This window comes from Phoca vitulina, unplaced genomic scaffold (genome assembly GCF_004348235.1).
Source record: "Phoca vitulina isolate PV1807 unplaced genomic scaffold, GSC_HSeal_1.0 scaffold12, whole genome shotgun sequence".
NCBI lineage: Eukaryota > Metazoa > Chordata > Mammalia > Carnivora > Phocidae > Phoca > Phoca vitulina.
The window spans coordinates 49,173,652-49,198,776 of NW_022589715.1; the positions used below are offsets into that span (position 1 = coordinate 49,173,652).

The window sequence follows — 25,125 nt, forward strand, 5'->3', positions numbered from 1 at the left end:
ATACCCGTCTCACTGGGGTGTTGCTAGGATTATATCAGAAGATGCATACAAGGAGCTCAGCACAGGGCCTGGTGTGTGGTAAGTGGTCAATAAATGTTGGCTATTATTATTACTGTTAGTATTGTTATTAGGGTTCTTCTCTAGCGGTCTTTGGAATCACAAGAGTCTCTTCATTCTGGATTTTTTTTTTTTAAGAATTTATTTATTTATTTGACAGAGAGAGACACAGCGAGAGAGGGAACACAAGCAGGGGGAGTGGGAGAGGGAGAAGCAGGCTTCCCGGTGAGCAGGGAGCCCAATGCAGGGCTCGATCCCAGGACCCTGGGATCATGACCTGAGCTGAAGGCAGAAGCCACCCAGGTGCCCCTGGATTTTTTTTTTTTTTTAACAGTACCAATGACCTTTATTGTCTGTAACAGGAAGCGGAAGAGGGGACATGAGAGCCCTGGCTCCAGGGGCAGCTCCAAAGACCTACTCTGTCTTCGTCCCCCAAAAAGCCATTCTGGAAACTTTTTTAGTGTGAACACAGCTGGAAGAAATGGGATAACCTAGATGACCCGTCAAGATGCTTCTTGGCTTAGGAGCCAAAGGATACAGGTGTTAAAGATGGCAGAGATGGGAATGTCCATCTATGCTCCAGAAAACTAATAATCACAAAGGACTACTGAAAATAACCTTGTATTTCATGGGGGGATAGGAAGAGTTGTCTTTTTCAGGGAAGGACCCTTGCCAGTTTTGTTTTGTTAAAAACATGTCTTGACTTCTGTGGTTTCAAACACACAGTATGAAACCAAATTGAATAAGCAGCTTAAACATAAACAGAATTTAAACATTAGTTTCCAAATGGTTGCCTATGAAAACAAGTTCAAATGCTATTAATTAGACCTTAACCTCTAAATCTAAATAATTAAAATTCCATTAACTTACTAAATATAAATACAAATTCCATGATAGAGAGCTGGTGTGCAGTTTCGCTCATTACAGTGCTGCCTGACATGAAGAACCAAGTCCTTGGCCGCATGATAGGTCATGGCCAGTTCCCCTCCTCACTGTGTCACTGGAAATTAGGGCTCATTGTCTAAGCTATTTATACATACATGCAAACCGCGACCGAATGTAGAAACATAGTACTTTCTCAGAGTTGTGGCTATCCAGCCATTTCAAACTTCTGTTAAAAATTAAACCTTTTGGTTGAGTTGCTTTTTTTGTCAGAGAGATTGTCATGGGGCTTTTTTTTTTTTTTTTTTTTGACAAGGCAATCCTTATTATGTGTTATTCACAACTCTCTTTATCCTTTCTAATGGCATTTGCTAGACTTGGAGTATTATTCTTATTTGTGTTTCAAGACTACCTTTCTCCATTTCATCCAGATTTGATTCCAACCGTAGCCATCACAGACAGAATTAGCATGTATTAAGCATTCGTAAGGTATGCATTATTAGGAATCGTCTTAGACTTGGAAATAATTCCATTTAGTTTCAAGAAAACCAAATGAGAATTCCTAAACCTCTCTGTATAAAGACAGATGGCAGGTCAGGTCCAGCCAAGAGTTGGCTCTCTTCCACAAAAGGTAAGATTAAGAGACAGGGCAGCAATGGGGACCTCCAGATCAGTGCTTCTCAAGTTAGCACGTGTAAGAATCGCCTGGAGAATTGTTAAAACACAGACTCCTTATGCCCAGAGATTCTATTTGACTCAATAGGTCTGAAGTGGGCCTAATAATTTGCATTTCTTTTTTTTTTTTAAGATTTATTTATTTATTTATTTTAGAGATAGAGAGGGAGAGAGAGGGAGAGCAGGGGGAGGAGCAGAGGGAGAGGGACAAGTAGACTCCAGGCTGAGCGCAGAGCCCCACGCCAGGCTTGATCCCACGACTCTGAGATCATGACCTGAGCCAAAATCAAGAGTCAGACGCTTAACCCACTGAACCACCCAGGTGCCTCTAATTTGCACTTTTAAGGTATTTCCACGGGATCCTGAAGCTGCAGGTCCACGGCCCGCACCTTGCAAACCACCGCTCCAGCAATCACAGAACTAAAACAAAATCATTCGGAAGGTCCAAGTCTTCCATACTTGATGTTAGCCACACGGCCGAGCAAGTCTTCCAACCTGCTGTACTTGCCAGTCACCAAAGGACCACAGATAAAGGCTAACATCAATGGCAAGAGGTTCCTTCAGGAGTAGAGCCTACTAGATTTCCATTATCTAAGTAATCCTGCTTATCTCCAGGAAGCATGATTTTAAAACCTTAGATACCAAAGCTTAACAATCACCTTCTTGTTACTCACAACTCTTGCAAATCACCACAGTTCATGAACCCCTGAATAGAGAAGCTCCTTCCAATGGCTACGACCAATGGCTCATGACTGCCATTTATTCGGATCAAAGGAATCCGTTCAAACAGTGGGTGGCCTTCTGAGAGTAGGCGCCAATATGAATGCACCATATTTATTCAACCATTCCCCTATTAATAAACACGTGAAGTCCCTCCCAACACTTAGTTTTCACTGTTACAAAACATATGGCAAAGAAGATACTGGGATGTACTGGAATATTCTCATTCACATATGTGGGTATTTCTGTGGGACAGATCATTAGGAAAAGAAATCCCTAACTGGATCAAAGGCTATCAAATTCTTTATGTTATATAGTGTCTTTACTACTTCTTTTTTTTTTTTTAAGATTTTATTTATTTGACAAATAGAGACACAGCGAGAGAGGGAACACAAGCAGGGGGAGTGGGAGAGGGAGAAGCAGGCTTCCCGCCGAGCAGGGAGCCCGATGCGGGGCTTGATCCCAGGACCCTGGGATCATGACCTGAGCCGAAGGCAGACGCTTAAAGACTGGGCCACCCAGGCGCCCCATTATTTTATTATTTTTTTTAAGAATTTATTTATTTATTTATTTGACAGAGAGAGAGAGAGAGAGCACAAGCAGGGGGAGCAGCAGGCAGAGGGAGAGGGAGAAGCATGCTCCCCACAGAGCAGGGACCCTGGGATCATGACCTGAACATAAAGGCAGACACTAAACCGACTATGCCACCCAGGCGCCCCAGATTTTGTTTTATTTAAGTAATCTCTATGCCCACCATGGGGCTCAAACTTAAGACCCCGAGATCAAGAGTCATATGCTCTTCCGACTGAGCCAGCCAGGTAGGTGCCCCCAGAAATATTTCTTCCTACTACAGATCTTCAGTAGAGTATTTGAGTATTTAATCTTTATGAAAAATGTAATGCTAAAGAAACTGTTGAAAGTGAAAAAAATTCACCCATGTAGCGACCACCTTAAGAAAGCAGCTCTTCTTTCTTACAGTTTTTTCCTAATCTTTGTCCAAATGCATATTTTTATAAAATATACCCGTTCATGACTTGAAGAGACTAGAGCGAGAAACAAAATTTTATGTGACAGTTTCTCCCTAGAGAAGCAGAGTTTCCTTTTACTGAAAAACCAACACACAAATAAATGTTATAACTAGCAAGGCTATTCAATGAGAAGTGTTGGCGCATGATTTGAGCATAACGGTACACCCATACTTTGACATTTGGATACAGCATTACACACCTGTTTTTATAAGTTAGACGAACAGTTCTCGTACCTTCCCATTTCCCAGGCTGCTGTTCTTTGGAGGCCTGCTCCCACTTAGAAATAATGTCACATATCTAGAAGGGAAGTGGAAAACAGAGATTTAGAGCAATTCTCAAATCAGCATTTTTTGAAGACAAGCATGTCTGCAGACTGAAAAATTTCCAATTAACATGATCAAACCAAACAGACTGAAGCCTTTTGTTTTAAGCTTCTGTGCACTCCTGGTTTTAGATTTAATTATAAATTGCTCTTTGGTCCACTTATCCTCTTGGACACCCATTAACTTTGGACTGTGGCCATGAATTTTTTACTCAAAAAGGAATCTTAATGAAAGACTGCATGAGACTGGAAACAAGAAGATTCCAGGAATTTTTTTCATAATTTAGTCATTGAAGAAGCAACTTTTCCACCTTCTGAGTTTATAAAGACTGGAATAACTGAAGTTATCTCAAAGAAACTTGAAATGTAATCTTAAGATTCTTTGATTGGAAAGAAAAAAAATTCTTCAGGTATCAAATAAATGTTTGCTTGCTTTTTTTAACAGGTCGTCTAGAGAATTATAAATAAAAGTTTTCAAAAATATGTCGTAAGCAGTATACTCAGCTCAAGTCAACCAAAAAGACTAGCTTATCTTCTTGACTAATTATTAACAACAGTGCTCTAGGAATGTGTGTCTCAAAAATTTACATTTGAATGTGCTGAACCGGATAGGATATACCTGGAGCTGAGGAGAAAAAGACATTCCTTTATCTAGATTTCTCAGTATGCAGACACATATGCAGGGGGGGTGGGGAGGCGGGTAGCACACCTACTAACCAACATTTCTAATGAACTAAGTATGAGTTTCAACAGTGTTCTGTGGAACCCCTTCCAGCCCCAATAGGCTGATCTGCAACTGAAGTTGGGCTTCGGTAGTTCGAGGAAAAGTACTGACATTTCATGTCCTCTTAACCTGTGGGATCTATTACTTCTGATTCTATTTCTTCTCCTATTCTGCCTCAATTCTTTCATCTTCAAATCACAGAAATACCTTCACCCTGCAACAAGGTGCTTATTCCCAAGAGCAATCAAGGACCATATCAAGTAAGGAAAGGACCCAGACCCAGTTCTAGTTGTGCTATTGGGTGTAAATCGTTTTCTGCTCTTGGGCTACAGCTTCCTCATTTGCAAATAAGAGGGCTATTCCTGTAAGGTTCTATGGTTCTGTATTCTATATTTCTGTTACCATTGCTAGATGGAAACTTTATTAAAGTCATTTTACTATGACCTAGAAAAGATTTTTAAAAAAATCTTCCAATTTTCCATCTTTGTTCATGATTTTCCTTATGTTTGCAATTCCCTCTTTATTTCCACAGGCCCATTTTCTACCCGTCCTTCAAAGTCCAGTTCAGCTCTTCCTGATTTTCCAGTGCTGAACTTAATCCCTGTGGAACATTCACAGGACTCTTAAATCATTTATCACTTTAAATTCTGGCTTAAGTTTATCAGCGTATAAGGCTGCTCTTCCCCAAGCAAATTATAAATTCACTGTGGACAGGGACTACTTCTGGTCCTTCTTTGCATTGCCCAGAAGGTCCAGCCCAGCTCCTACAACAGGTAAATATTGCCTAGTGAATGAACACGATAAAAAGCTATTTTATTAGAGTTTCCATACCTCCTCTCTTATTACCCTACTAGTTAGGGTGGTATTGCTATTATTAATCTTTTCCTGTCTTAACATGGAGCATGTGTGTGTGCAGATTGTGTTTAAGAATTCTACTTCAACAATTTTTTTTATTGTGCATATTAGATGATTTAAAATTTTTGAAACCTCCTGAACTAAATTTTTTGCAAATAGCAAAAAGTAGCTTCTTTGCTGCTTGCCGGGTGTGCCTTCTTAAAAGGAGTTGGCCTCACCTTTATGTTTCCTTGAAGACAATGCTCTAAATCCCTGCCAGAAGGATCGTCCGTGAATAATGCAAAGCCAGACTGTGTTGGCTTCCTCATTCCTGTATCTTGGTTCAAAGTGTTCAAAAATTCTTCCACTGTGGTAGATGCATCAAATCCAACTACCTAAGCAGAAATAACAAAGTTGTTCTCTTAATTAAAAACTATGTACATTTCAAACTTAAATTTCAAGAGGGATTTCAGGGGGGAGACAGGGCATATTTGATGCATGATTAATGATAACATATATTTATCTAGGTGCTTTAACTCCCCCCCCAAACCAAATCTCCCCTGGAGAAAATTAATGTCATCTTAATTGCTAGGTTGCTGTAAGAATTCAGAAATCTTGGCTTCGGCCAACAGACATGAATTCAAAATACAAAGATCATTTGACAGCCATAAACATCTTGCAGAGATATCATGCCCACCCATTAAAAGCAAACCGAGAACTACAGTACAATATGCCATCTTTAAGCTAATGGAAAACAGTAAACAAGAAATGCACTTAAACAGTCATGGGGATGTAAAGTAGAGTATAGGGAATATAGTCAATAATCTTGTAATCACTTTGTATGGTGACAAATGGTAACTAGACTTATCTTTGTGATCATTTCGTAATGTATATAAATGTAGGATCACCACGTTGTACACCTGAAAGTAGTGTAACGTTGTGTGCCAACACTTCAATTAAAAATGAATAAATAAAAATAAATACCGCTTGTTTCTTTAATATGCAGTTACATATCTGAACTCTGTGATAAAAAGCTATGGCGGCAAAGATTAGCTGCCGGCTTTGGAACATGTTTGCTTCCGTTAATAAGTGAACATCTGGGGACGCCTGGGTGGCTCAGTCGGTTAAGCAGCTGCCTCCGGCTCAGGTCATGATCTTGGGGTCCTGGGATGGAGCCCCATGTTGGGTTCCCTGCTCAGCGGGGAGCCTGCTACTCCCTCTCCATCTGCCCTTCCCTTCACTTGTGCTCTCTCTCTCTCTCTCTCTCAAATAAATAAATAAAATCTGTAAGAAAAAATAAGTGAACACCTAGATCTGAGAGCTGGAAGGCCTGGAGGAATTTTCCCAGATAATTCTTGAGATTCGGAGACTGAAAAAACTAAGTCTATACACACCCACTGTCAGTATTTATTTTCTCACCTAGCAAGTGCACTGGTTGGGAAAAGCCTCAACCAAAGTGTTTCTGATTTTCTCTATCAGAATTTTAAGAGCAGTAAAACTCCTCCCTTATTTGGCTCAATTTGGATTTCAGTGTGAATCCTTCTTAGCAAAAGTGTTTCAAAACTCAGCTGTTCTGATAGAAGATGTAATATATTTGCACATTTATGATCACTGCCAGCTGATGACAAAGGTAGGTAGATAGTCTCACTCCCCTATTCCACAGAAGCTACACGCAAGATTCAAGGTTAAGCAAGCATGCTTTCATCAGGGCAGAATGTGTAACCCACCTGATATATCCCATTCATGAAGTGCACGGGGATACTGAAGGGCAAAGAATGATGGTAAGGGTTTCGAAGAAGGGTTGAAAGAATTTCCATTCTTGAGGGTCTTGCTTCTCGATCTCCATTTTGTTGTGTTCTTTCTACACATCGCTGACAGTAAATGGCATATTTTCCAAATTCTGTCCTATAATACACAACTTAAGATAAAGCCTAGGAATAAATTTGAGACAACCTAATACATTAGGTTGGTGTACATTACCATGTCTTACGCTAACTTTGACAGTAATTCTTCTTTTTGAATGATAATATTAAACTGCTATAACTTTTCTCAAATTCTAGTTTCTTTACTTTTGCAACTGACTGAATCAAACTTCCCCATAAAGCAGTCTTCCTCTTTATTGTATTATTGTAGTCACAAAATGAATTTAAAGTTACCAGTCATTATATGGTCGATAGACAGGAATTATATTAACAAATACAGAGGAAATAATTGTATGAAAATAGGATAGGCTAACTTAGGAAACATGATGTAGCAGAGTTCTCTTTGGAGGAACATGGAGGTTAGTGCTTGACTGCTAAACTTGGTAAGAAAATACCTTCAAAGAACAAAAAAATACATGTATGTTCTTTCTTAACCCTATAAAACATGCACTTCTTAAAAAATCTTAAGCATTAAACAAAACCACTGGAGTAAATAAATGCAAAAACTGGATAGAGATCTTATTTGCCCTCATTTGTTATACATAATTTTTATAAAAGCAGACTGATAATACCTCCAAATATGTTTGTATTGTAAAGTGCCTTTTAGGCAGACTTTAAAATGAAACCCTTTAGGGGTGCGTGACTCTTGATCTCAGGGTTGTGAGTTTGAACCCCATGTTAGCTGTAGAGATTACTTAAAAATGAAATCTTTAAAATGCCTCCCTTTGGGGTGCCTGGGTGGCGCAGATGGTTAAGCGTCCAACTCTTGGTTTTGGCTCAGGTCGTGATCTCAGGGTCATTGAGATTGAGCCTTGCGTTGGGCTCTGCACTCTGCAAGGAGTCTGCTTAAGACTCTCCCTCCCCCAGGGCACCTGGGTGGCTCAGTCAGTTAAGCGGCTGCCTTCAGCTCAGGTCATGGTCCCAGGGTCCTGGGATCGAGCCCCGCATCAGGCTCCCTGCTCGGCAGGAACCCTGCTTCTCCCTCTCCCACCCCCCTGCTTGTGTTCCCTCTCTTGCTGTGTCTCTCTCTGTCAGATAAATAAATAAAATATTAAAAAAAAAAGACTCTCCCTCTCCCTTTACCTCTTCCCTCTCTGCACGTGCACACTCTCTTTCTTTCCCTCTCTCTCTAATAAATAAATCTTAAAATGCCACCCTTTGTCTAGGGGTTCTTCAGTGACTACAACTAAAATCACGTGACCTTGGGGTGCCTGGCTGGCTCTCTCAGGAGAGCATGGGACTCTTGAGCTTGGGATCATGAGTTCAAGCCCCACATTGGGGTATAGAGATTACTTAAAAATATAAATAAATAAATAAATAAATAAATAAATAAAATCACATGACTTTGATCACAGAGTCCCCCAAATATAATACAAATTGGGGAGTATTTTATTTCTAAGTTGTTTTCTGTTATCATTGTGTTTGTTCTGTTTGTTTTAGAGCCAGAGTCTATTTAAGTTGCATAACACGAGCCTGTTGCGCAGAATGATCCTGATAACTCCTGGCTGGGTGCCCTGGGTCCCACTGTAAGAAAGCCATACTGACGGGCGGATTTTAAATGTCTTTTTGAAGGGGGTAAAAATTCTGAAGCAATTCAAATACACACAGGTATAAAAGGAGGGAAGACCCTCGGGGAAGTTTTCCCACATAAAAGAGTTCAACGTAGAGAAAAATAGCTACAGGGAAAACGAAGGAAACAAAACAGTTGCTTTTACGGAATGAGCACCCACTCTTGCTAAGTCATCCAGCCCCGAAATGTACAAAGACTTTTCACTTAAAAATATTCTTTGTCAATTTTTCAAGCCTTTATTGCAGTCTTCTGTAAGAGATTTAGCACAACAAAGGAAATATTTTCCAAGCCTCACACAAAGGAGAACGAAGGGCTCCTGTACCAACAGTCGTTTCACACATTCTTCCGCAAATGTACCTGGCAGGTTACTAAATACTTATGACTTATTGTCGACTTTCAGAGCCACGAAAACCGTTCAGCTGGCTAGTTGTCTGCACACCTGGAATCTGCATTCCTCTTTAGGTGGAGCCTGAGGAGCCACAGGAAAGGATGGTGGGGAAGGAAGAGCCCAACACAGAGAGCCAAGAGCTGCCAGCCCTGGGCAAAGAGAAGCACCCAGGTTAGACCCCATCTGGCAGGCAGAGACCCGAGCGAGAGCCAGTGTGACTGGCAGGGGCTGTGAGGAAACGGATGATGATGGTCCTTCTCAGCCCCCACATGTTTTTGCTTCTTCCACATAAACATTATCTGCTTGGAGTATTTATAATACAAACATCCCACGTTCCATAATCCATCTAATTGTATACCCTATTGTCTACAACAGAGGTACCCAAGGTCATGTAGGTATGGTAGTTCTTTTGACATCACTCTCAAAGAGTAGGGGGCATTGTTTTTGTCCACTTATGTATTTACTCATTTGCTGAAATAGAAGTAATGGCTTTGAGGAAAGGCAGACTGAAAACAGTAAAAAATCATACATCCCAAACCAAAACCAATCTACCCACACATACACACATATATACATATCTAAGTAAGGGGCAAGTATAATAATATTAGCAGAGGTTATCTCTATGTAATGGGATTATACGTGATTTTTGTTTTTCCTTTGCTCTGTTCTGTATCTTCTTTTCTATTTTTTTTTTTATTAAGCAAGAATAACTTCAATCATTTTGTAAATGTTATATGAAAAAGAAGGAGGGGGAAAAAGGTACTGTCTCTGCTCTTGAGTTACCTATAGTCTAGGAGAGTTATATATTTTAACAGTAATTTACAATATAACATGGTTAATACCATGTCATAATCTTTTTTTTTTTTTTTTAAGTACAACCAACGGAGGGAATAATTAACTGCTGTGGAAGTCAGGGAAGTATTCACAGGAGAGATGTTGCCTGGGTCAACTGTAAAGTCTACAGGTAGGAAGAGAGAAGGGGACCCAGGTAACAGGAAGAGCAGCAGGTGCAAGGTGAAGGATAATGTGAAGGCATGGTGTGCCTGAAAAATGGGTGTGTTTACTCTTTCAGTGTATACTGGATGCAGGATGCATAAAATTAAGTGGAGAAAGAGGAGGCTTCGGGAGCTAGATTATGAAGGGCCCTCAATACAAATGAAGCTTAAGCTTCCAACATCACTCATGCATGGGCCCTCCAAGGCCTGGGAACAGCCGTATCTACTGTGTTTATATGATCCTGTGTTCTTTTAAAATGTGTGAAAGTAACATACTTAAAAAAAAAAAACACACATTATTAGTTTAAGCTTAAATTGTATAAGCTCCAACTCCCATGAAACCTGAATCCCCTGCGAGTACTATTTGCTAGGGTAAGAACTTTCTAGTTTCATCCTGCAGTTAATAGGGAGTTAATAAGCAAAGATTAAAACAGGCATTCATTGAAGAGTAAACATCAGTGACCAAAAGCTACCTGAAAATAAACTCAGCTACACTAATAGTTAAAGAAAGGCATCCTAAATCACTAGTGAAATACCACTCTTTACCTGGAGAGAATTTAAAAGCAGAATGACACTGAACATTGTTGAAAATATGCGGAAATTCTAGAAATGGATTCAGAGAAATTCGCTGGACTTGTACTCAGAGTTTAGGTTTTGGAGATGTCTACTGTAATGGTATTTATTATAAGAAAAATGATTGGAAGAACCTAAATGTGTAGTGACGATATTAATGCACCATTAATGTTTTTGAAGAACGCTGAAGGATACAGGGGAAATGTTATGTTCTACAGTTTTAAAAAAGTAGTATGCACACTGCAGCTTTAGTGATGTGGAAACAGTGAGTGTGCATAAATACACACACATACACACTTATACAGAAACATAAATATATAAATAAACTGAAAGAATACACATCAAAATATTAATAGCTATTTTTTCTTTTCATACTTTTTGCATTTTTCAAATGTCTATATTGAGTATGTATCATGCTCACGGTGAGGAAAACAACATCATTTTAAATTGCACATATAGGTATCAATATATACCTGCAGCGGTCCTGGTTGATTCTGTGGCTGTCTCCGTCTTGTCTGTTTAATGAGCTGACAGCAAATTTCATTCTGGAGCTCAGGATGTGTCAGACAGATTTGCAAAGCACTCTGGGCTAGAGATATATGATAATCAATCGCAGGGGAGTCAACTGCTGCATTTATAAAAAGCTGGCATGTCTGAATTAAAAAAGAAAAGATATATTCAAAGTGAGAAATGATTAGATTTATTCTGCATGAATTATATTGATTCTCTTCATAGCAGTAGTTTTTGTTTAAAAGGATGGAAAAAGATATATTATGATAACACTAACCAAAGATATCTGGAGTGGCTACATTAAAATCAGACAAAGTAGATTTCAGAGCAAGGAATTCTGCGAGAGATAAAGAGGGTCATTTTATAATGACAGTGGGGTCAGTTCTGCTAAAGGACATAACAATCCCAAATTTTTATGTACTTAATAACACAGCTTCCAAATATATGGAGCAAAACCTGATAGGATTTCAAGGAGAAACAGACAAATCCTCAATTATAGTTGGAGATTTCAATATCCCTTTCATAATAATTGAGAGAACAAGTAGACAGAAAATCATTAAGGATTTAGAAAACTTCAACAACACTATTAACCAACTTGACCTAATTGACATTTATAGAACACTCCACCCAAGAGCGGAATATGCATTCATTTAAAAAGTATACAGAACATTAATGATCTGTCATCCACCAGACTATAAACTTCATATGAACAGTGACTCTGTCTTATTTATCTTTGTATTCTCTACACAGCATAGCGTGACACAGTAAATGTTTAATGAATTAATGCATTTAAAATCTGATTAAATGTAATATATATTAAGAAAGGTTAAAGGGAAGTGTTCATAAACACAAATGGTTGGCTTTAACTACCACGTTGTTATATATAGTGGGTAGTCTTTACCTCTTCTGAGAACAGAATATAATCAAATAAATTGACTCTCTAATCTAAAGCACTGCGCCCAAGCATTACATGAAATGCTCCATGAAAAAAAGATTTCTACCATTAAATTTCATCATGGTAAGGAAGTACCTATCATTATTTTATGAATGTTGAATTTGTCAAATGCCTTTTCAGCATCCATGGAGATGACTGTCTATGATAATAAATCATAGTAATAGACACCCTAATATTTAGCCATCCTTGGTTTCCTGGAATAATTCTTTTTTTTTTTTTAAGTTTTATTTATTTATTTGAGAGAGTGAGAATGAGAGAGAGAGAGAGCACATGAGAGGGGGGAGGGCCAGAGGGAGAAGCAGACTCCCTGCTGAGCAGGGAGCCCGATGTGGGACTTGATCCCAGGACTCCAGGATCATGACCTGAGCCGAAGGCAGTCGCTTAACCAACTGAGCCACCCAGGCGCCCTGGAATAATTCTTTTAGTCACCATTTGGTATTCTTTTAAAGTGATGCTGGTTTAGCTGTGAATTGTGCAAGACTGTTGAATCTCAGATCTGTACCTCTGAAACAAATAATGCAATATATGTTAAGAAAGAAAAAAAGAAGAAGAAGAATGTAGCAGGAGGGGAAGAATGAAGGGGGGGAAATCGGAGGGGGAGAAGAACCATGAGAGACGATGGACTCTGAAAAACAAACTGAGGGTTCTAGAGGGGAGGGGGTTGGGAGGATGGGTTAGCCTGGTGATGGGTATTGAGGAGGGCACGTTCTGCATGGAGCACTGGGTGTTATGCACAAACAATGAATCATGGAACACTATATCTAAAACTAATGATGTAATGTATGGGGATTAACATAACAATAAAAAAAAATTAAAAAAAAAAAATAAAGTGATGCTGGTTTCTGTTTACTAAGATTTTATTAGTTTTTGCATGAAATGCTCTGTTTTGTACAATCTTTTCTGGGGTTTGGTATCAAAGTAATATTTCACAAAAAGAATTAGGTGATATGATGACTGAGAACTGCTTCAGAGTAATCCAATGTTGGGGAGCAATGGGAGGGGGGAGATGAAAACAAAACCGGCCATGTGCTAACAACTGTGAAGCTTGGTGACAAGTGCCTTGGACCTCATAATATTTTCTCAACTGTTACATAGGTTTGAAATTTTCCAAATTAAAAAGTAAAGGTAAAAAACAGAATTGAGGAAATGTCCTTCTTTTTCCATGCTTGGGACATTTAAAGAGGATTAAAATGATCTATTCTTATAAAGTTTGGCAAATTCCCCTATTTAAATTTCATTCTCCATTCAATTTGGGCCATTTATACTTTATTATAATGTTCATTACTTCATTCAGATTTTCCAACATAGTTGTATGGAGTCTTTCTTGCTTGGGGTATTTGTATGTTCTACAGGAGGATTTTTTATTTTTTTTTAATTTTTATTTATTTATTTTTTAAGATTTTATTTATTTATTTGACATAGAGAGAAAAGAAGGAGAGAGAGAGGCAGGCAGAGGGAGAGGGAGAAGCAGGCTCCCTGCTGAGCAGAGATCCCGACATGGGACCCTGGGATCATTACCTGAGCCGAAGGCAGACGCTTAACTGACTGAGCAACCCAGGTGCCCCCATTATGGTAATTTTAAAACATGAGCAAAAATAGAGAACAGTATAAGGATCACACATATACCCATTACCCAGTGTTAACAATCATCAGCATTTTGTCAAACTTGTTTCATTCAAACCCCCTTCCACTTTTTTCCGGAATATTTTAATGTACGTCATGTTATTTTATCAATAAATAGTTCAGTATGGATCTCCAATTGATAAAGGTTTTAGTCCATAACCACTATATCATATACCTCCAAATGAATAATAATTTATGTTATCTAATAAACAGATGATTTTTGGGGGATGGGAGGAATGTAGGCAAGAAGAAGCCAAAAGAAAGACAAAAATTGAGACTCTAAGAAACTAGGGCAAAATGAAACACCAAGGTCCTGGTGTGGAGTGAAGACCTGAATCCACAGAAGGTACACAAGATTCTGAGACTGGAGGAAAGGAAGAGAAAGAAAATAAATGAGAGAATGTCTGTCGGGGAGAGAGATTTGAGGTGCTCATGTCTGATGCTCTCTAATTTTCTCAGTGAAACAGAAGGTAAGTTTGTTGTGAAGAACATTATTGAATAGGGAGTTTGGGGGTGGGGTGTGACCAAAGACAAGCAAAAGAAGAGGCAGTCAGCCCTAAGGCATGAAGACCACGCATTTATACTGGCTCCAGTCCACACATGGTTGCATGATGTTCTCTAGCTGTGTGCATTTGATCAATGTGGAAGTGGACAAGACTGATCTATGTTGGGGTTTGGCTGAAGAATGCATGGAATTATGGGTCCCAAGGAACTGACTATTAATGAAAGCCATCTAGGCTGGATAAAGAAGGAAGAAAAGCCAAGAAACAGTTATTACCATGCTCTCTCTTGATCTCAAAGAAAATAAATGACTCAAAACAAGGGTCTTAGGATGAAAAATGGAAGAATAAGAAAATAAGAGAACTCATAGGCTAAGAGATTATGGTTATAGAAAGAGATATTAGAATTGAAGCTTGTAGAGGTGGTATACTTATAAGGAATGGTGGGGTCAGGATACGGACATGGAAAATGGGAAGGTGAAGCTGACTACAGGTGAAGCTTACTGGCATTAAGGTCAGGAATCTTAAGAACATGGCACTGGTGAGTGAAGTGAAAATAAAGTCATTCAACATAATGGCAAAATTTGAGGTTGAGGGCGCTTGGGTGGCTCAGTCGGTGAGGCGTCTGCCTTCGGCTCAGATCATGATCCCAGGGTCCTGGGATTGAGTCCTGTGTCAGGTTCCCTGCTCAGCAGGGGAGCCTGCTTCTCCCTCTCCCTCTGCCTGCCGCTTCCCCTGCTTGTGCTCCCTCTCTCTCTCTCTCTGTTAAATAAATAAAAATCTTAAAAAAAAATTTGAGGTTGAAAGAGTGTGAATTGGGAGCCAAAATCCTTAATGAAATATGAAGAGTTACCAGAAAGTGACTGATGACAGAGATGAGGGGAAAAAGAGTGATATAGTTGAATGGCAAATGGCAAAACTTTCAAGTGGTCAGGGATTTCTAATAGAAGTTGAGTAAGAAGGATTAAAGAATAGCACTGGAGAAGAAGGGTGTTGACCCCTCTCTTCCAATACTGAGGGAGGTGTGATGTGAGAAATCTCTCCTTCTGAGAGGCTGAAGGGAAAATGATTCTTCTGATATTAAGTGTTTTACACTGCCCAAACCATTCATAGTTTATTTAAGTAAATCCCAAATCCTCACTCAGAAAGCATATTAAATTCACTTAATTTTATCTCAGTAGATTTTCTTAATAATAAAAATGATGATGATCACATTTTGCATTTTTTCAGAGAGAGGGAAACTTTACAACCTAAATTATTTACTTTTATTTTTTCCAATTAAAATTTTAACAATGTATAAGCCCATACAAAGTTTTACCTTAAATAATTTAATAGCTTCTGTCTGTAGAGCTTCAGAAGGTAGTGTTGTCAGTGGGGAAATGATGCCTTCTTTGCTGTGACACAAAGTAGGGTGTCTCCATATCTGAGAAGCTAATACATAATAAAAATGTGAACAGAAAACAGAAGAATCACTTATTTTGCCCTCCCATTAATTAGCCCTTTAGAAATTAGCTCATTCAGGCCTAGCTCACAACCTTAAGTCATATAGGTCATGAAAAACCTTTGGCAACATTATCTTATTTGTTTCCAGGCCATTGGGATTCTCATGTTTCTGTTTTGAATAAACTAAGTCTAGGAAAGTTTGGTCCTAGTATTCTAGGCTAAAACAAGTCTACCAGAGCACTATCACATTGCTGAAATGTGCTAAAGATTGGTGATCCAGGTAGGAGATACCTCTGAGAGGAGCTGGTGAGAGACAGAGGAAGAGAATCCAAAGTAGAGGGAGATAAAAGATAAAGAGAAACTTGAAGTCTTTCCTAAAAATCAATATTTTTTAAATTCCTACGCTAGATACTACAAATATGATCTCTGTATTATGTAAAGCATAGCACAGAATCTATACTCTCAATAGGGACACCTGAGCCATAAAAAAATAATTTCAATGCAAAGCAACAAATGCTATAAAAGAGTTAAATGCAGAGTGCCTTGGGACATACTTTTAACATTTATTAAGTATCTTCTATGAGCCAGATGCTAATGTGGAGTAGGCTTGCTGATGGGGGGAGCTCCTAAGGTAGGTAGGATTTTATCAGGTTAGTTAGAAATGTGAAGGAAGGGGGAAGTTTCAGGCAGAAGGAGTAATGTGAGCAAAGGTAGAATGGTTACAGGACATGGCAATCAGGGACTGATGGTGTCCCTGGAGTCTAAGAACCACAGTAAGAGACTTGGCCTATGACAAACAAAGCCAATGAAAAGATGGGTACATTGCAGGGAAACAGGAACTCACAAAGTAAAAACTCAATTAGGCTAAGGGGGTTGGGTCCATTTCATATAGCCTTATATGTTGTGAACTTACAAGGTTCTCCTTCAATATTTAGCAGTTTGCAAACGAGTTGTTCAAATTCTGATCCAACATTTACATTGTTACTTCCTGCTGCAACAGTCAGATGATAAAGCCAAGTGTCCTTAAAGTCAAAACACATTAACAGAGATGTTAACCAAGATATAATTTTTGATGACTTAAAGAAAAAACAACTTGTATAAACAGTAGAAAACTTTGACACTGAAAAAATTCTTTAATTTTTAAATAATAACCAAAAGCCACCTAGTCAACAGTTCTGAAGCAGGTTCACTTGAATTATGCTCATAGTGCCTTTTCCCATTGTTCACATTTTTATTGTTTTCTATAGATGTTTCTTAGAAAACCATGATAAAATTAAGGAAGTTAATATGATGTTGAAAGACTAGAATAAATATAACCAGTTCATATTCTTTTAAGAAACATAATAAAGTCTATCAAATTTAAAATCTGACTCCCAATACATATGAATAACACATACAAAATACTTGGGAAATCCAGAAAATATAAAGAAGAAAATAATACCCAGAAAGAACTTACCTCAACACAAGAAAGGCCATATAAGAAAAGCCCACAGCTAATATCATACTCAATGGTAAAAAACTGAAAGCTTTTCCTTCAAGCTCTGGAACAAAGCAAGGATGCCCATTCTTGCTACTTCTATTCAATATAGCACTGGAAGTCCTAGCCAGAGCAATAGGGTAAGAAAAAGAAATAAAAGGCATCCAAATTGGGAAGGAAGAAGTAAAATTACCTCTTTGCAGATGACATGATCTTATACATAGAAAACCCTAAAGATTCCACAAAAACATTGTTAGAATAAATGAATTCAGCAAAGTTGCAGGATGCAAAATCAACATACATAAGTTAGTTGCATTTCTATACATTAACAATGAATTATCCAAAAGGGAAATGAAGAAAATAATCCCATTTACGAGGGAATCAAAAAGAATAAAATACTTAGGAATAAACCTAATAAACCAGGTGAAAGACTTATATACCAAAAACTATAAAATACTGATGAAATAAATTAAAGCAGATACAAATAAATGGAAAGACATTTAGTATTCATGGGTTGGTATAATTAATATTATTAACTACCTAAAACACCCCCAGATTCAGTGCAATTCCTATCAAAATCCCAATGGAATTTTTAACAGATATAGAAAAACCAATCCTAAGGAACCACAGAAGACCCTGAATAGCCAAAGCAATCTTGAGCAAGAAGAACAAAGCTGGAGGCATCACACTTCCTGATTCGAAATATATTATAAACCTACAATAATCAAAAGAGCTTGGTATGGCATGAAAACACACATATAGGTCAATGGAATAGAACAGAGAGCCTGGAAAGAAACCCATGCATATATGGTCAACTTATCTGTGGCAAGACTGCCAAGAATACATAATGGGAAAAGGATAGTCTCCTCGATAAATGGTTTTGGAAAAACTGGATACCCACATGCAAAAGAATGAAATTGGACCCTTATCTTACACACACATAAAAATCAACTCAAAAATGGAATGAAGACTTAAACATAAGACCTGAAACCACAAAAGTCCTAGAAGAAAACATAGGGACAAAGCTTCTGGGCATTGACCTTGGTGATGATTGCTTAGATATGATACCAAAAGCACAGGCAACAAAAGTAAAAATAGACAAGTGTGATTATACTAAACAAAAAAGCTTCTGCACAGCAAAGGAAACAATCAACAAAATGAAAAGGCAACGTATGAAATGGGAGAAAATATTGCAAACCATTTATCTAATAAAGGGTTCATATCCAAAATACATAAGGAACTCCTACAACTCAATAGTAAAAAAACAAATAACCCAATTAAAAAATGAGCAAAGGAAAAAGAAATGGGCAAAGGAACTGAACAGACATTTCTCTAAAGAAGACATGCAAATGGCCAACAGACACATGAAAAGGTGTTCAACATCACTAATCATCAAGGAAATACCAATCAAAACCATAATAAGATATCACCTCACACTCACTAGAATGGCTTTTATCAGGGGTACCTGGCTCAGTTGGTTAAGCATCTGCCTTTGGCTCAGGTCATGATCCCAGTGCCCGCCCCCCAAATCGGGCTCCCTGCTCAGCGGGGAGGAGTCTGCTTCTCCCTCTGTCCCTCCCCTGGCTCATGGTCACCCTCTCTTTCTCTCTCTCAAATAAATAAATAAAATCTTAAAAAAAAAAAGAATGGCTTTTATTAAAAAAAAAAAGATAACAAATGCTGGCAAGGATGTGGAGAAAAGGGAACACTTATCCACTGCTAGATGGAATGCAAACTGGTGCTGCGGCTATGGAAAACATTATGGAGGCTCCTCAAAAAAACTAAAAATAGAACTACCCTATGATCCAGCAATTGTACTTCTGGGTACATATCCAAACAAATTGAAACCAGGATCACAAAGAGATATATGCACTCACATGTTTATTTGCAGCATTATTCACAATAGCCAAGACATGGAAGCAGCCTAAATGTCCACTGACAGATAAATGGCTAAAGTAAATGTGGTATATACATACAATGCAAAACTATGCCTTAAAAAAGAAGGAATAATTTATAAAAGTTGTTTATATGTTAAAGATATAGTAGCCATCCATGAAATATTTTATTTTTTGTATTATCCTTTTGGTTCTGTTTGTGATTTTATTTGATACAGACAAGTATTTCAATTTTTTTAATTTTTTTTTTTTTTTTCATTTGAGAGAGAGAGAGCACGAGCAGGGTGGAGGGCCAGAGAGAGAGGGAGAAGCAGGCTCTCTGCTGAGCAGGGAGCCCGATGTGGAGTTCGATCTCAGGACCCCGGATCCTGACCTGAGCCAAAGGCAGATATTTAACCAACTGAACCACCCAGGCCCCCCTCAATTTTTTGTAGCCAAATATATCACCCATTTCTTTTTTTTTTTTAAAGATTTTATTTATTTATTTGACAGAGAGAGATAGTGAGAGGGGGAACACAAGCAGGGGGAGTGGGAGAGGGAGAAGCAGGCTTCCCGCTGAGCAGGGAGCCCGACGCGGGGCTCGATCCCAGGACCCTGGGATCATGACCTGAGCCGAAGGCAGACGCTTAACCGACTGAGCCACCCAGGCGCTCTAACACCCATTTCTACTGTGATTTCTTACATTGCTTTTTCTTTTTAGAAAGTGCCTTCTATTCAGAGATCAGATAAAGGCTCTTTGAAAAAATAATTTCATTTAACTCTTTACATTCATTTAGAACTATGTTGCTATATGTGTGAGATGAAAAACTAATGTTTTAATGTTCCTAAATAGCCAATTTCCTCAATATATAATGAGCATACCATACTACGTATTGAATAATCCATTACCTCCCCCTTGATCTGTGATGCCTCTTTTATCACAAATTAGTTTTTATATATTTATTTTATATTATATTAACTTTTATATTGTTTACTTATTACACATACATATAATACATATAATGATTCATTTTCAATTGTATCTAAACCAAAATTTTGTTGAAAATGAGTCAAAAATATAAGGGGGAGGCCTTAGAGTCACCCAAAAATACTCAGTCTAAGAGATCCACATTTTGAACATAAGGTCCCTTTGTCTTCTGCCTTCATGTACTAATTTCAGCCTTGAGGTCACTTTTAACAAGAGGATAGAAAAATGACACATGCAAACAAGGCTAGCTTCCAGGGACATGAAGAATCTCTGAAAATAGAGCTGAAGGTCTTTAACAAAGTTCTTTTCGTGTCCATAAAATTGATTTGATAATTATTACCAGTACTTAATGACATCAGTGTACACCACTCAAAATCAACCAGTAAGTCCCTAGGTACCTTTTCATGCTTGGATCCAATCAGGAGGTAAGTCGGACCTTGGTCTTTCGGGTGGATCACGATGGTGTAATGTGTGGATAACAGACTTCTCCCACTGGCTTCATAATCTTCATCTGAATCACAGGATCTATCAACCTCTTCAACTTTAGCCTCCCAGAGTTTGATCTGACCTAAAGGAAACTAAAGTAAATGTTAGTGATTGTGAGGAAAGCACTTTCTAGGTCTTTTCCTACTAAAACTTTTCATAGTCCCTTTCATTCTTACCTTTATAAAGCATATCTTTTTTTAAATGAATGCCTAAAGTCAGTTGGGTTATCTACATTGTTACAAAGTAGTAGCCACAACTAAAATGCCCAACTGTAATATAAAAGAACAGTCTGAACACTAGACAAGAAGCTACTTCTGTGCAGTGGTTCAGATTATTCATTACACTAAAATGATCCATTACCTAGTCAAGCAATTACATAATTCAGTCAAAATATTCATTTGACTTCCTCCTCCCTCCCCCCCACCCCCAGAATTTATTTGATTAAGGTACTGGATCAAAAGGACAGTGTAGACAAAGTCTCAATACTATTCATATAAAAAGTGACAAGGTTAGGCAGCTGATACAAAGAAGTGTGATTAACTATCACCCTAAACCCCAGTGAGAAGTGTTTTGAGGGTATTCATTAACACATATATCACAAAACACTGCTATGATTTCTTCCATCTTATGTAAGGAGTAAGAAAAACTTCCTAGAACTGATCTACATTGAATTTTACCTACTTTTATTGACAAAAGCAATCCAATCTGTTGTGTTGAACATTTAGCATATTTGTTTTAAAACTTTTGCTTTAATTAAGTACATTTATTCCAGGAAAATACATGGTCTGCTTCAAATTAACAGCTTCTAAAATACTTTATCAGGTTTGCATTTGCAGTCTGAAAATGTTTGTTCTAACCTGAAGGATATTTACCATCATCCATTTTCATGCTCAGGCCCAGGGCTCAATGCTTGGATTTTTTTTTCCCATCTACACTCAGTCTCTGGGTGATCTCATCCAAGCTCATGGCTTTAATACTGGCATAATTAGCTACTCTCATATTTGTACCTCTAGACTCACTATCTCTACTTAGCTGTCTTAATAGCATCTCAAACAACCTGCTCTGCCCAGTCTTCTCTATCCCTCAGTTGTTGGCAACTTTATTTCTCTGTTTAGTCCCAAACCTTGGCATCAGTACTAATCTTCTCACTATTCCTCAAACACACCAGGCACACTCCTGCCTCAGAGCCTTTGCACTTGCTGTTCCCTCTGCCTGGCATGCTATTGCCTGAAATATCCACATGGCTGTTCTTTTACTTCCTTTAGAACCTAATTAAAATGTCACCTTCTCAGTGAAGTCTTACCTGGATATCTTATCTAAGCTGAATTATTATCTGCCTAATAGCTGATTAATAGTACAAAATTAATTCATTTAACTAAATGTATTGTCTTGCATGGGAAACATGACTTTTCTCCATTAAATTAATAACTATTTTCTCAGTAGTCACTATGAGCAAAGCACTCTTCTGGGCACTGAAAGAAGAAAATTTACTTCTGAAGGAAAAAACCCACAAAATTACTTACCTACATGCTTTCAGAAAAAGAAAGGCAGAAAAACAAAAGCCAAATAAATAAAGAATAATATTTTTTACTTATTAAATAAATAAAATTTTATTTATGAATATTTTTATTATATATTTGTAGTAATAAATAGGTAGCAAGCTTTTAAAAATGGGATAAAGAAAACTAATTCTACTGTGATAATATATGACAATACTATCTTAATTATGTTTAGGCATATCCAATCATATGAAAATCAAGAGTCCATCCAACCATCCAACCCAACATTTAAAGATGACATTCATTTTACCAAAGGATTCATCAAATCACTATTCCAAAAAAATAGTAAATAGACCTAGTGTTTTTACATATTTTGACTGAATAAAAAAAGATACCGATCCAGATTAAAAACAAATTTGTTTCTGAAACAGCTATCGCATGCAATGAAGTAGGTCTATAGAGATTCACATGCATTCTCAGTAGTTTTCCAGTGATTATAATGGATTTCTACTCATCCATCTACATTCTTCTGACTTGTTTCTTCTGTGACCAATGTTATCCATTTTTATTACATTATTATTATTAGTGAGAATATTTAAGTTCTACTCTCTTAGCAAATTTTAAATAATGTCCTCTTTATAAAACACATTATAGGAAGTATAGAAAGGTATAAGAGAAGGAAAAAAATCATTCATAAATTCTACCATCACAGAAAATTATTCAATATTTTGGAATAGTTCTTTTTTTTTTTAAGATTTTATTTTTAAGTAATCTCTACACCCAACATGGGGCCTGAACTCACAACCCCAAGATCAAGAGTCACACGCTCCACTGACCAAGCCAGCCAGGCACCCCTTTTTTCATATAGTTCTTTCTGATCTTTTTGCTATGCATATTTTTACGTAGATGTGCCAGCCTGAGAACTAAAAATTCGCCATCCCAACTATTCACTTCTAAAATCTCGCGGTAATTGCAGAAGAGAACTTGGGAACTCTGTCTGTCAGAATCCCCTTCTCTCCAGGGTTGTCAGTTAGGGCCTGCCTCTGAGAGAACCTACATGAGGTGCGGAAAGTAAGGGAGAAGGAGAAGTCGTGACTCTCTCGAGACACTTGCAGTCTGGTGCGTGGGCTGATGGGAGCGTCACAGAGCTTTCTCCTAAGCTGTGGAGGACCAGCTGCCACCGCGCTTTGGGCTCAGATCTCCAGCGGCAGCTTCCCTGGCCTCTGTTCCCCCAACCTTTCTAAACGTTACAGAACTTTTCTAAAAGTGATGGATGTCCCTAACTCTATATTAGAACTGTCAGACCTGGAATACAGAGTGCCTTCTGTTTTCCTGACTTAAAATTAGTCGGGATTATACTGAATGTTCAATTTTGTATTGTGCTTATCCGTGTTGCCTCTTTATGTTAGTATCTTCCCACATGACTTCAGAGGTGTCATTTTTCATGGGTTAATTTCCACCCCGTGAGCAATACTGAGAATAATGGCATGCATCTTAAATACATACTGGTCAGAACTGAGAGTGCCATCTGAAAATGGAACAGAGAAATAATAACTGACCTACATGGTCACTGGAGCAAGAAGTCTGGTCTCATTAACACAGTAATCAGTCACAGACTGCCATTCTTTGGAGCTGGCATCATTTTGTGCAAGTCCTTTTGGCCCATGTTGGTTCAATTTTTAGTCTCAGGAATCCAAAGTTGATGCGGAGTACCCATAGTGATAACTGGGCATACATTTCACCTTTGAAAGCTATCCCATCTTTTTCCTCTGAGAGTGAAGATAACCGAAGTTCTTTTTGGGAGGAGATTAGTTTAAAAATGAATACAAGGGGAAAATGAAGGGGGGGAAATCGGAGGGGGAGACGAACCATGAGAGACGATGGACTCTGAGAAACAAACTGAGGGTTCTAGAGGGGAGGGGGGTGGGGGGGATGGGTTAGCCTGGTGATGGGTATTAAAGAGGGCACGTTCTGCATGGAGCACTGGGTGTTATACACAAACAATGAATCATGGAACACTACATCAAAAACTAATGATGTAATGTATGGTGATTAACATAACATAATAAAATTTAAAAAATGAATACAAGGATATAAATAGGTAGAAGATGGATAGAATCACTGGATAGATAAAGTGGTATCCAGGGATTTGATGGCCTGGGACAGGCCTGGATTCTTGTCCCTCCCCAGATTTTTCTTTCCTATCTTGCTGTCCCCTTCCTTCAACCTTACCTAGTCTGTCAGAACCTGGGAAAAATGAGAAATTGACAGTTGGGAGTGGGGAAGACTTTTCTCTTTTAAGACCAAGATGCATTCCTTAAAAGTTGCTAAGACTTCTAATTAAGAATCAAGAACCCTGTAGGTATGTGATTACCTCAGTAATAAATTTTATGCAAGATTTCAACCTTATCAAAAATTCTAAAGTTTTAGCTAGCAGTGGAAGTGTGAAAGAGAACACTTTAAGCCACAACCAACAAAAATTTCTCTAATAAGCTTATTAAAAATATATACATACCTTATCTTCTTGACTACGAAAATAATATAATGTTTTTCCTATAAGAGTACACCAGACTCTTTTGGAGTAGCCATGCTTTACCTGAAATCATATTTCAAAGAATTACAAATGTAGCTCAGAACTCGGACACCTTGAAGTATAGCATATACACTCTACCTGAAACTCTGTATGTATCCAGTTTGCTCAAGGTATAAGTGATATTCCAACTAGATTGTCCAAATGCAGTTTAAGATTGACCTGTTACAGCAGTAGCAGGGCATGTCTGGCTTTGGTGTTCACCACTTAACACTTAAAAAATGTTTGCTGTATACTATGCCTAGGGTTGAGAATTCAAAGATGGATAAAACAAGATGCCTATTTTACAAGTAAGTGTATTTCATAGTTTCCGTATTTCACAGATTTTCAATAACCTTGTGGCTCTCTGGGTTAACCCCCTAATAATGTTAGAAATGAGAAGATTAAAATCTAAAAAATTCTAGTGCTCTCCCAAATGTTAAAGATTCACTCATTCAAAACATTCGATACCTCCTCCAGAAGGATTCATACAAAATAATAAAATAATATT

General features: G+C 38.0%; 1 protein-coding gene across 1 annotated transcript in view; it reads right to left on the reverse strand.

Annotated features, from left to right (window-relative positions):
• Positions 1 to 24,641, reverse strand: part of PLEKHH2 (pleckstrin homology, MyTH4 and FERM domain containing H2) — a gene marked incomplete at its 5' end in the record, with an annotated part of 40,639 nt that extends 15,998 nt beyond the window's left edge. The window contains 9 exons of the mRNA XM_032411214.1: positions 3,562 to 3,659; positions 5,482 to 5,637; positions 6,970 to 7,147; positions 9,174 to 9,271; positions 11,164 to 11,343; positions 15,597 to 15,709; positions 16,635 to 16,743; positions 20,459 to 20,638; positions 24,561 to 24,641. Coding sequence (XP_032267105.1) covers positions 3,562 to 3,659; positions 5,482 to 5,637; positions 6,970 to 7,147; positions 9,174 to 9,271; positions 11,164 to 11,343; positions 15,597 to 15,709; positions 16,635 to 16,743; positions 20,459 to 20,638; positions 24,561 to 24,641 — 1,193 coding nt within the window. The remainder of the gene's footprint in view (positions 1 to 3,561; positions 3,660 to 5,481; positions 5,638 to 6,969; positions 7,148 to 9,173; positions 9,272 to 11,163; positions 11,344 to 15,596; positions 15,710 to 16,634; positions 16,744 to 20,458; positions 20,639 to 24,560) is intronic.
• Positions 24,642 to 25,125: the final 484 nt, after the last annotated feature.